The sequence below is a fragment of the Balearica regulorum genome, chromosome 2 (genome assembly GCF_011004875.1).
Source record: "Balearica regulorum gibbericeps isolate bBalReg1 chromosome 2, bBalReg1.pri, whole genome shotgun sequence".
In the NCBI taxonomy this organism is placed as follows: Eukaryota; Metazoa; Chordata; class Aves; order Gruiformes; family Gruidae; genus Balearica; species Balearica regulorum.
In genome coordinates, this window is record NC_046185.1 from 69,877,531 (window position 1) to 69,888,934 (window position 11,404).

An 11,404-nucleotide genomic window follows, 5' to 3' on the forward strand; every position below is an offset into this window, starting at 1 on the left:
ACTTATAAAACTGTAAAGCTCTCTCTGCCAGGAACAGCGCGATCCTGGATCTGCTGATTTGAGCAGTTACTCTTCTTTCCTGCCATATAGGGCGGTACTTTAACAAAGTGCTCTCCCCTTCTGCGCTGCCCTGCTCTCCCGAGCCTGGCCCTGCGTACCCACACGCGGGCAAACGCACACATCTACGAAATGTGTGTGTGTGCGTGCATGTAGCGCTTCGGCGAATGCGTGTGTGAAGGGATGCATGTATTTATAATACATATTCTTTTCCGTTCCCCGCCTGGATATAGAAAAAAGGAGAGAACGGGTGTAATCGAGAGTATGCAAAAGAGTATTTATGGCTCCGCGAGTCCGGAGAGGAGCTGATGAGCAGTATCATCGTTTGGCTTCAGCCTCGGAGAGGCTGGCTTGCATTACAAAGCCTGCTTTCGCTGCCTCCTTGCCTGCCTGCCTGCCTGCCTGCCGGCCGCGGGAGGAGACGGGGCCGGAGCGGGAGGGGGCGGGCCCGCCGCGCTATGCAGATGAGCGGCGGTGACGGACAGCTCTGTTTTCCAATGTCCCTCAGAAACTCGAGTGCTCCTTCCCTCAACTCTTCACTTCAGACTCTATACTTCCCCCAAAATACAGGCTCGCAGGCGCTGGGGGAGCTGGCTGGCTGGCTGGGAGAACTCCATATGCAGCAGCCACTTTTCTGATTTCGGGGGCTCGCTTCTCTCTCTCTCCCCCTCTCCCCTTCTGCTTCTCTCCCCTTCTCTCTCTCTTTTTTATTAACCCTCTCCTCTTCCGTCTCTCCCAGATGCCCTTCCCCTCCCGGTTAGATTTCTGACCGCTCGATTTATTTTCCCTTTTTTGGGGGTGTTCTTTTTTTTTTTTTTTTCCTCCTGTTTGTTTTTATTCTGACAGGGTGCGCATGGGGGGGAGCATATAACAATTCTGATTCTCTACATAACTGCACAGAGCCAACCGGGGAGGGGGGGGGGGGGAGAGAGAGAGAGAGATAGAGAGGAGAGAGAGAGAGAGGGAGGGAGGGAGGGAGGGAGGGCGGGAGAGAGGGAGAGGGAGAGCACGAAAGCAGAGCCAGGAGCAGCGGCAGCAGCAGGGCCGGTCACCCTCGCCCCCTCCCTGCTCCTGTGCACGCCAGTGCAAGCCATGTCCTATCCTCAGGGTTACCTCTACCAGCCCCCCGGCTCGCTGGCTCTGTACTCCTGCCCGGCGTACGGAGCGTCGGCGCTGGCGGCCCCCAGGAGCGAGGAGCTGGCCAGGTCTTCGTCGGGATCGGCGTTCAGCCCTTACCCGGGATCGGCAGCTTTCACCGCCCAGGCGGCGGCCACAGGCTTCACCAGCCCGCTCCAGTACTCCACAGACCCCGCCACGGGATTCCCCTCCTACATGGTAACTACCGAAGAGAAACCCTCTCCTTCTTCATTAGCATCCGCATTCTCATCCTCATCATCTTCAGCCTCTCTCCTCACACACTCACCATCAGCCCCCGACACCACGCCGCACAGCCGGGCGCCCCGCACTGCCGCCGCCTCCGCGCTGCCGGCGCCAGCCGCGCACCGCACTGCGCGCCGCCTCGCAGAGCCTGGCCGGGGCCGGCGGAGACGCGCGGGGCCGGGCGGAGCGGACCCGAGCCGAGCGGAGCGGTGGGCCGGGGCCGGGGCGCCGCTTCGCTCCGTGCCCCGGCTGAGCGTGGTGCCGGTGGGCCTGGGACCCGGGTTCGCTCCGCGGTTCGCGGAGCCGGGCGGGCGCCCCGATTAAAGAAATACGGATCGTCTCAGTCAGTTGGGTTGGATGCTTTCATTCCCCCCCTCCTCCCCGCTTTCTCTCTCTTTTTTTTTTTTTTTTTTCTTTTCGCTGTGGTAGGATAGGGGAGGGTTTCCTTTTTTTTTTTCCCCCCCTTTTTTTTCTCTTTTTTGCCCTCTCTTTTTAAGTCGGTGTTTAGAGGCGCTGCGGGCTTTATCCCCGTGTGGTTTTATTTACTTTCAGTGTGTTTTGTGCTAATAGTTTAACTGGATTTTAGGAATGGAAAGGAGCATCTGTTTGCGATCTGTGAGCTTCGCTTAAGCCCAAGATGGTTGTGGTGGCCGCAGTTTCGAATTTCACTTTCTTCTTATTAGTTAAAAGGAGCATTTGCGATTGCATGTGTGTATATTCTGTGCATAAACTATATAAATAAAACCATAAACTATATAAATAAACTGCACGTCTAGATGGTTATATAGTTTTATAAACACACACACAGAGTCAGACACGTATCTAGTCCATACACACAAAGACCTGTGCCTGGAATTTGAGACTGGAGCCGCTCTCGAGATCTAGGAGGGGATGGCAGCGGGATAGTTCGCTCTCCCTGCAAAGTGACAGGGAAACTACTTGCTTTCTGTCTGTAAAATACGGTGCATAAATTGTCGTGCAGTCTTTATTCGGAGTGGTATAAAAGATCTGAGGATCTCGCTTGCTCGTTTTTCTTGTTGAGAAGCAGTAGGCGAGTGGCTGGAAGTTGCAGCGAGGTTGTGAACTGTGCGGGATATTGGGGGGTGATGTTGCGCCTGTGACTCCCCGATCTGTGGGATTCAGAGACGTGCTGAAAGTTAGCGAGTTCCTTAGCGATATCTTTAACTTTTCTTGCATTATGCAGTCTTAAATAAGCGCAATTTAAACGTTAAAGGGCGAATTAAAATGCTAATTACATCGTATTTGAACAATTCGAAACGGTGCATATCTTCTGATTTGCAAATTGGATTTGCAATGTATTAGTGCAGTGAATTGCTAAGTGGCGGCTTTGTTGTATTTTCTATAGCAAAAAAGGAAACATCTTTTGAACCTTTGAGAGAAATGTAGATATCAAGACACTACCTGTAGGGCCTTTAAAATGTCTGCTCGGTTCAAAAATTATATTGGGAAATATTCAATTACAAGGACCTGAAATTAGTCAGAAAGATTAAAACATCGCCGATTTTAAGCGCGTGTGCCTGTGTCTGTGTGCTGGGCGGAGGAAAGGGGGGGGGGGGGGGAAATCGCAAGTTAATGGCCTTTGGGTGCTGCTTCTCCCCCTCATAGAATATGGATACAAGACACCATCCCGGGGAAATACAAATATAACCACCGATCTCGCCTTGACAACTTACTAATGGCTATCAGCAATAACAAATTGCCAACCCCACCGTTTTGTTCTGTCCAGGGCTCCCCTTACGACGCCCATACGACGGGGATGACCGGAGCCATCAGCTACCACCCGTACGGCAGCCCTGCCTACCCCTACCAGCTCAACGACCCCGCGTACAGGAAAAACGCCACCCGCGACGCCACGGCCACGCTGAAGGCCTGGCTGCAGGAGCACCGCAAGAACCCCTACCCCACCAAGGGCGAGAAGATCATGCTGGCCATCATCACCAAGATGACCCTCACCCAGGTCTCCACCTGGTTCGCCAACGCCCGCCGGCGGCTCAAGAAGGAGAACAAGATGACCTGGGCCCCGCGGAACAAGAGCGAGGATGAGGACGACGACGAAGGCGACGGGGCGAGGAGTAAAGAGGAGAGTCCCGAGAAGATGCCCGAGAGCAACGAAACCTCCGCGGAGGACGAAGGTGGGCGCGGGGTGACCGCGGCCGCGGCGGGGTGGCCCCATCCCGCCCCGTCGCGTCCCCCCCGGGAGCGGGGCAGCAGGGAAGGTGGGGGGCGGTGTATAACAAAAGCGACCCCAAAACGTGTCCCGTCCCGTCGCCTCCGGCTGCTCCGGGCGCTTGTCGCCGCGCAGTGCCGGTGACCGGGGCGGGCGGGGGGCGGCGGGCGGAGGTGCCGCGGCGGCGCCGTGCAGGGGGCAGGGGGGGCGGTGCGGGGTGTCGCGGCGGAGCTAGCCCGTGGGGATGGATACTCCTCGAACGGGATTGCAGGGAAAAGGCCGGGACGGCTAGCGTCTCCCTGCCCGCCGCGGTGGCGGTGATGGTGGCCGTGCTTGCTTCTCGCCCGCTCTCTTTTTGCCGCACCCCTGACTCTGCCTTTCTGTGCCCGGCGGGCCCTTGCAGGGATCAGCTTGCAAGTCGACTCGCTGACGGACCACTCCTGCTCCGCCGAGTCTGACGGAGAGAAGCTGCCCTGCCGAGCGGGCGACCCCCTCTGCGAGTCGGGCTCCGAGTGCAAGGACAAGTACGAGGACATCGAGGAGGAGGACGACGACGACGACGAGGAGGAGGAGGATATCGAGGAGGACGACGGCGGCGGCGGGGAGCGCGACCCGCCGGCCAAGCCCGCCACCTCCTCGCCGCTGGCGGCCGTGGAGGCCCCGCTCCTCGGCCACCCGCACGCCGACGCCGCCCGCAGCGCCAGCAAGGCGGCGCTGGGCGGCCGCGCCTCCCCCGGCCCCCCGACGCCGGCCAGCAAGCCCAAGCTCTGGTCGCTGGCCGAAATCGCCACCTCGGACCTCAAGAGCCAGACCCTGGGCCAAGGCTGCCAGCCTGTGCCGCTCTCCTCGGCCACCCCCGCCTCCGCCCCGCACAGCGCTGCCTACTCGCCCTCCTCCCTCCTGGGGAGGCATATTTATTACACCTCACCTTTTTATAGCAATTATACAAACTATGGGAACTTTAACGCTCTGCAGAGCCAGGGAATCCTGAGATACAACTCCGCAGCAGTGGCTTCAAACGAAGGACTAAGTCAGACTGTCCTAAATGCCAGCTCTGTCCACAAGCAGAGCAGTGACTCTTTGAAAACGATCACTAACCAGCTAGAACAACATTACAGGCCCTCTAGTTATGACTCTAAGAAAGGTAGGTGATTTGCTTTTGCCTCTTTCTCCCCCTTCTCCCTCGCCCTCCTTCCCCGACCCGTACGAGTCCTTTATATGCTGTAGATGCGGAAACCTTCTCTGGAGAAAACAGGGAGCGCACCATCACCGCTACCACCGCTGAGTGAAGATGGGCAATAGTATAATCTGGGGATTAAAAATGGCATGTCGCCGTCGTATCCATACGTGCCTCTAAGAGCCGAGAGAGGAAATGTAAAAGACGACTTTTAGATCAGTCTCCCAGGCTGCAGGCGCAGCTTTTAAAAGTAATTTTTAAAAAGAAAACTACACACAAAGATATCCAGAGAGCACTGGTGTCATTGCCTGTATTAGTATTTTTTCCGACAAACTGGTTTTGCTCTCTTTGTTTCCAGTATTCTCATGGTTTTTTGCAGCTTTGGGTTCAGACAATTGCTGACCTTGGACGTGAAATTAAGTGCAGCAAGACATTCTTAACTGTGGGGGTTTGGGTTTTTTGGTTTGGTTTTTTTTTTTTTTTTTTTTTTTTTTTTTAGAAAAAGTTTTGCACTAATATAATTGTCAGCTCATTCTAACAAAATACTCAAGAGATACGGGCAGTTATAAAATATTGGCCAGCCTTTTAAATGACTTAGCTACCAATTCTTCATGAGTGAGGGCTGGGACCTGCACCCACTGTATAATCTAGTTAGCTGGCTATGTCCTGTGACTAACTGACGGTTATATTTTGACAGATCCCACTGAAGTCTGCACAGTAGGAGTACAACCATACCTATAGAAGTGCAATCACACAGCAATGCAAGTAAGTGAGAACATTTTCTATTACACTGATCATTTGGCATCGGGTCTAAGACACGCTGCACACTTCTAGACTTGCTTAACGTTAATTTCTTGCTTCATTACTTAAGAGTCTGATGACGAAGACAGTCTTTTCCACTGGTTTTTTTTTTAGATCTCTCATTACGGCTTTTCTTTCTCGGGTTTGTCTTCATTTTAAAGTCAGGTTAGACAGTTCCCTCACCTTGCATACTCTTCGCTTGTCTAAGGCAAAGCCGTAAGGGCTATTTAAATGTTACAGAAAGAAAGGTTTAGAAAAAAATATCTTTGAAGGTATTGTTGTTTAAAAACAAAGTGCTTGTGCTCACGTGGCAGTGCTAAAATTGTACATTCTGAGTGAGGCTTCAGGCGGTGACCGTGTATTTAAAATACAAAGGGACAATTATTAGAGATCCGCATGCATCTTAAGCAGGGTATGCTATCTGTGAATTGCCTCTTGCCTAGATAGCAATGGAACTGCTAATACCTCCACCACTGAGGACTAAATAAACAACAACAAAAAAAATGCCTTGCTGATATTTTTTCAACTGATTCTTTTGTTGGGAGAAATTAGACGACTAAGAATTTTGCCTTACTTCCTTTTTGTTCAGTTTAATGGTGTTAGGTGTATTTGAAGGATTTTTGGATGATCTGGTTTTTTCCTTGGTCCACAGGTAGGTGTCACAATTGCTTTGAAAAAAGTCAGCAAGCCATCGTCTCTCCCCGAGCTAATATATATAACAAATCTCTAAATCCGGATCACATCTTGTGCCACTGTATAAAAGAAGACCACAGAGCACTATTAAATCTTCAGACTCTAATTATTAAACCAGAATTTTGTTGGACATATGTGAGTTTGCTGGTATAGTATAGTTTCCCCAATGTATGTGTGACTTTTGAAAACAGATCTGTTTTTCTCAGGATTGAATTGATCACTTCATTGCCACGGTATATATTCGATAGGTGTGATAGGATTTATTGTAAAATTTATTTGTAAAAGATGTATACAGTAGAGATAATAAAGACGTGATTGGAGAACTTGAGTCCTTACAAAGTGGAAACAAATTTGATATTTATTTTTGTAACGATATAAAGCTTCTAGTAATTTATGCAAGTTGTATTGCAATGGAATCCGAACTTTTTGTAAATAAATTTTGCCTGGTTTTTATTTGAAACGTTGATGGTTATACAATCTTTGGTTGTTTAACGAGAATTCTTTACTAATTTATATCTCTAATTGTAAATAAAAACAGACTAGTCTGCAACAATATGGTGTTTTTCGTTCATTTTCCCCCAAATAATAATCTATTCATTAGAAAATTATGAAAGTTGTAATTTCACTAGGAGACCTTAGACCATAAAATGAGTAAGCAAGTTAAGTATGTTGCAAAGATATGCTTTGCATAAATTAATTCCTTCTGGGTTGTTCCGTTATACTTAAGCTTTAAATACACACATGTGTGCAAATACGTATTTGTATATATACATGCATATGCGTAGAGAGAGTGATGTGAATACATGCATGTTTCTTATAAACTATTTATGTTGGGTGTGAAGTAGCTCTTTATTTGAGTTAAAATTCTTTAAATCCACCATTTTCTAGGGAAAAAAAAAGAATTATAATCAGCTATGGTTTGTTTTTAATTTCTTTGTTTCTGCTTCTGGCTAAAATATGCAAAGGAAAAAAAATATTTAAAAAGTCCAATTCCTGTTTTTTATGATTCTCCTTCTTTTTCTTTCTGTCAGTAAACCATATCTTTACAGTCACATTGGAAATCCACTTTGAATGGGCTCATAAAATCGGCTAACTAATCATTTTAATTTTTAGTAAAATAATGGGAATCCTCATATAATATAATTTCAGAAAAGAAACGAACAATCATTTATTTTCCCCAAAAGATAAATTGAGTGAATATAACTTACGGTTATAAAACAAGAATAATAGCTTCTTAGATTGCCCTTTAATCAATCATACACTTATTTTTCAAGAGGCTCATCTATTTTATTCCATGATTAATAATGTTCCAGCGTGAGAGCATTATTAGATCCCAGCAGGGGAGATCCTGAATGCTTTTAGCTGCTTTGGAATGGTCAGTTGGGGTTCATTATGGTCTGATATTGAACAATTTATAAAATCTTGTCTAAACATCTGCCAGCTCAGATAGGCCGATGTGTCTGAAGATGGGAAATTGCTGGACCAGTTGATATTGACAAACGGATCTCTCTCCAGTGGCTTTTTGTTCAGTGAAAATTAGTGGCCTCTTGCTCAGGTCTTGTTAGAAAGGGCATTTGAAAGTGATCTTAGATACTTCAGGCATCAGCCTTGGGAATGTTAACTGGATAAAGAGCCATGCTAGTCTGGAGTCTGGAAATATGTTGCGATTATATTAGAGGGAAAGGAAGCTGTTTTTCTTAAATACATACACGCAATTCCCATGATCCATCTTCCCCCCCACCCTGCTCCCACCCCCCATCGTATTTTACCCCTATAAAGATGTCTAACTGATTGAGAGAATGCATGTGTTTTTCAGCTGATAGGGCACAAATTAATATTGTAATTCTGGAAAACTCTGGGATCCATCTAGCTAAATATAAAACACTGAAGATCTTTGCAGCTGGAGGCCTACTCATCTCATGTTGTTTGTAGAACGAAGCTTCTCTGCTTCTGTAACATCCTGGGTTTCACTGAGGTAAAACACAATTGTATCTGCGTGCAGCGTGTAGTACAATTAGAGAAATAGCTAAGAAGCAATTCAGTTTTTTCCCTCCGATTTAGCATATGATGTAGATGCAAATATTTACTATAATCATCCTTGACCACCTTCACTGTGCACTTTAGGAAGATTTTACGGAAGGACTTTTTATGTCGGGGCAGACACCTGAACTTTCATTTTCGCACTCTTGCTCCTACTCCATCGGCCCCCACCACCCACGTTTTACGTTCCAGGTCTCTGTTGGACACAACTTGTACGTTTCAATTGGTAAAAACCAAAAGCTGTGGCGGAGATTAAAAAAGGCTAACGACATTCCTTTGATGTTTATACGCCCAAAGACTTATAAAAGATTTCCATAATTTACCCACCCTTGCTAGTATTTAGACCTGGATTTCTTTCTGGAAAGAAAAGTAGAAAGACTTGGAAAACTCGCTTTTAAGTATTCACTATGTATGTAAAACCCAATGGACTTCTCTCATCCTCTGAGAAATTCACGAACGGTTCATGGATGCAGATGGGCGACACCCCAATGATTTGGCAAATAAACTTATTTTTTTAAACAAGAAATTAATGGGCAAGAACTACATGATCAACGTCATTTGAGATTTAATAATCAAAATTGAAAGCAGGAGGAAAATGTAGCCTTGCTAGACTGTTGGCACAAACAATGCGGTTATTTCAGTATAGCAGGAAAGAGGCATGAACGATAAAATACATCAGTTTATTTCATAACGATGCTAATCAGATCGCTGGGATTAAAATCTCACACCCTTTTCTATATTTACTCCCTCTTCCCCCACCGCCTCCCCTCGTTTCTGTGCTCGTTTCGGAACGGGAAAGACAAACTCTCCCATCTTCGGGGCCAGAGGTTTCATTAGAGCTGATTTATTGAAATTCAGGCTTTAATCTCAGGTGGGATCCCGGAGGAATTGGCGCTGTCGTCAAATAGGAAGAGGGTCGCTTTCCACTTTGCACTTCCTGGGCTGCTTTTTTTTTCCTCGCTCTCTGCAAATGTCAACATTTGTTCTCAATAAGAGAGTTATTGTTTCAGAAAAGCTGCTCACCAACTGCCTTTGAGAGCGGAAAAAAAGCGTCGCTCACCTTTGTTTGGCTGGTGGAGACTGGGGGAAGGGATGGGGACGGAGGTAACACGCAGCCCAGGCCAGCAGCGGACGGACAGACAGACAGACAGACAGACAGACGTGGGAATTGCTCCTGCAGGCCAGCTCGCGGCTGGAGGGAACAGGCCTGGCTAAGGGGAAAGTTAATACAAAGCGCAATGGGCGTCTACGTTTCTCTCCCCACTCCATTTGCATCTTAGCCACCGACGTGCTTAGCCCCTGTAAGTGAGAGGGAGACTGCGGGGGGGGGGGGGGGGAGAACAAACCCAACAACAGTAAAGACGACGACTGCCTTCCCGAACGTCCACACCCGGTGGTGGTCTCCAGGTTTTGGGGGTGAAAGGTGATTTTCAGGTGAAGAAATAAATTGCAAGGTGCACCGCTTGATGTAGCCTTACCTGGCGGCACCCACTTCCCTAATGGACCATCAATTAGCTCCCTACGGGGAAGGCCGGCAGCCCTGCTGCCAGGAGCGGGCCGGGGCCGGGCAGTTCGGAGCGGAGCAGCCGGGCCCGCTCCGCTCCGCTCCGCTCCCCTCCGCTCCGTCGCGGCCTCTCCTTGCCCAGCCTCACGGGAAAAACCAAAACCTTCTCGCCACTGGAAGTTTCTGCCTCCGTCACATGTTACATCTCACTTAAAGGCGGTTCAGATTCACCGCGCCTCTGAGAAACCGTAGCAGGGACGTAATCAATACTGGGAGGATTTTATTGCTTATTAACTTTCGGGGAAAAAAAAAAAAAAAAAGGTGGAATTTACATATAGGTCGATTCGTTGCCTTCTGCATTCAGACATTTCCCGGGTGCTTGGGCAAGCTTCTCACAATCCAGTTAGTCGAAAAGAGCCTTTCCATTGTAGGAATTGAATAATGATGGTAAAAAATACTGTTATTAATAGTAATACTGCACACTAAACAACATGAATTTCACCCCTTTGTTTTTAATCCAGTAACTAATAACTCAGGTATGTTCCCGGCTTCTAAAGAAATAAAAGCGAGGCAAAAAAAAAAAAAAAAAGTTAGGAAACAAAGGGATTCACGGTGAATATTCAAAGCACCCATGCATCTAATCCCTGCTTATTAATCGGCGGCTCTGAAGCAAAATCTTTATTAAAACTACAGAGGGAAAGCGCGATCGGCGGGGCACACAGATAGGTAGCTCGGAGCTGCAGGCAGCGATCTGGGGGCAGGCAAGCTCTGGAGGAACGATTTACCTGTAAGCACCCTGGCCGAGGTGACAGCCGGGGCTCCCGCAATCTGGACCCGTGCCCCCCCCCCCCAGCCGTGACTCACGGGGGAATGTCACTATTTCACACCCAATCCGGGTCGAGCCGGCCGCATTTTCCCTGAGCAAAAGTAAGGGATGGAGGGATGCAGCCGCTCTGCCTCGGGGAGGGGGGGCACCGTTAACTTTTCTCCTTTCGGCATTTGGGTATTGAAAGGGAAGGGGGCGGGGGGGGGGGGGGGGGGGGGGCAGTCATCCCGGCCTGGCCCTTCTCGGAAAGGCAGGAGCGCAGGCCGGCAGTGAAAGTCACTCGTGCTCCACCAGGGCTTGTGTCATCGGTGACGGGGGATTTCAAAATGCTCCCGAATATTCGGGAGAAAAAAAAAGAAAGTAAGAAAAAAAGAAACAGTCGTACTGCTCCTTGTACGACGGCTGTGTGGATATTGTCTGTGCTCGGGCTCTTAAAAATCGCCTCGGAAAAAAAATAATAAGTATGTGCATTTTTATAGGGAGATAAATTGACAATTTATTGTGTATAACTTCTGATCAATTATTAATCGTTAGTGTCAACAACAGGGTTATAATTACCTTCAGTTATTTAAAGGAATATTTATTTTTTCTTCTCTCTGATCTGGTAATTAGTTAATACTCTGGAGTAATGAATTCAAAGCTGATTTGATAATGATTGAGACAGGTTTTTTCTCTCTCTTTTGGCAACCCCCCTCGCGGAGAGGGGGTGGGGGGGGAAAGGAGGGAGATGTCTCCCCG

The 11,404-nt window shown here is 48.3% G+C and overlaps 1 protein-coding gene across 1 annotated transcript; it reads left to right on the forward strand.

Annotated features, from left to right (window-relative positions):
* The first annotated feature begins 634 nt into the window (after positions 1-634).
* LOC104641550 (iroquois-class homeodomain protein irx-2) lies at positions 635-6,845 on the forward strand. Its single transcript, XM_075744648.1, has 5 exons — positions 635-1,392; positions 3,185-3,590; positions 4,029-4,769; positions 5,500-5,567; positions 6,256-6,845. Exons 1-4 carry the CDS (start codon positions 1,150-1,152, stop codon positions 5,541-5,543), a joined length of 1,434 nt encoding a protein of 477 aa, XP_075600763.1. The 5' UTR covers positions 635-1,149; the 3' UTR covers positions 5,544-5,567; positions 6,256-6,845.
* The last annotated feature ends 4,559 nt before the right edge of the window (positions 6,846-11,404 follow it).

Excerpts from the sequence above, each read along its gene's own strand:
- LOC104641550 (XM_075744648.1), top strand. The coding sequence starts at position 1,150 with ATGTCCTATCCTCAGGGTTACCTCTACCAGCCCCCCGGCTCGCTGGCT. Across the intron at positions 1,393-3,184 it reads CGGGATTCCCCTCCTACATG|GGCTCCCCTTACGACGCCCA; the intron begins GTAACTACCGAA and ends TGTTCTGTCCAG. Across the intron at positions 4,770-5,499 it reads TAGTTATGACTCTAAGAAAG|ATCCCACTGAAGTCTGCACA; the intron begins GTAGGTGATTTG and ends ATATTTTGACAG.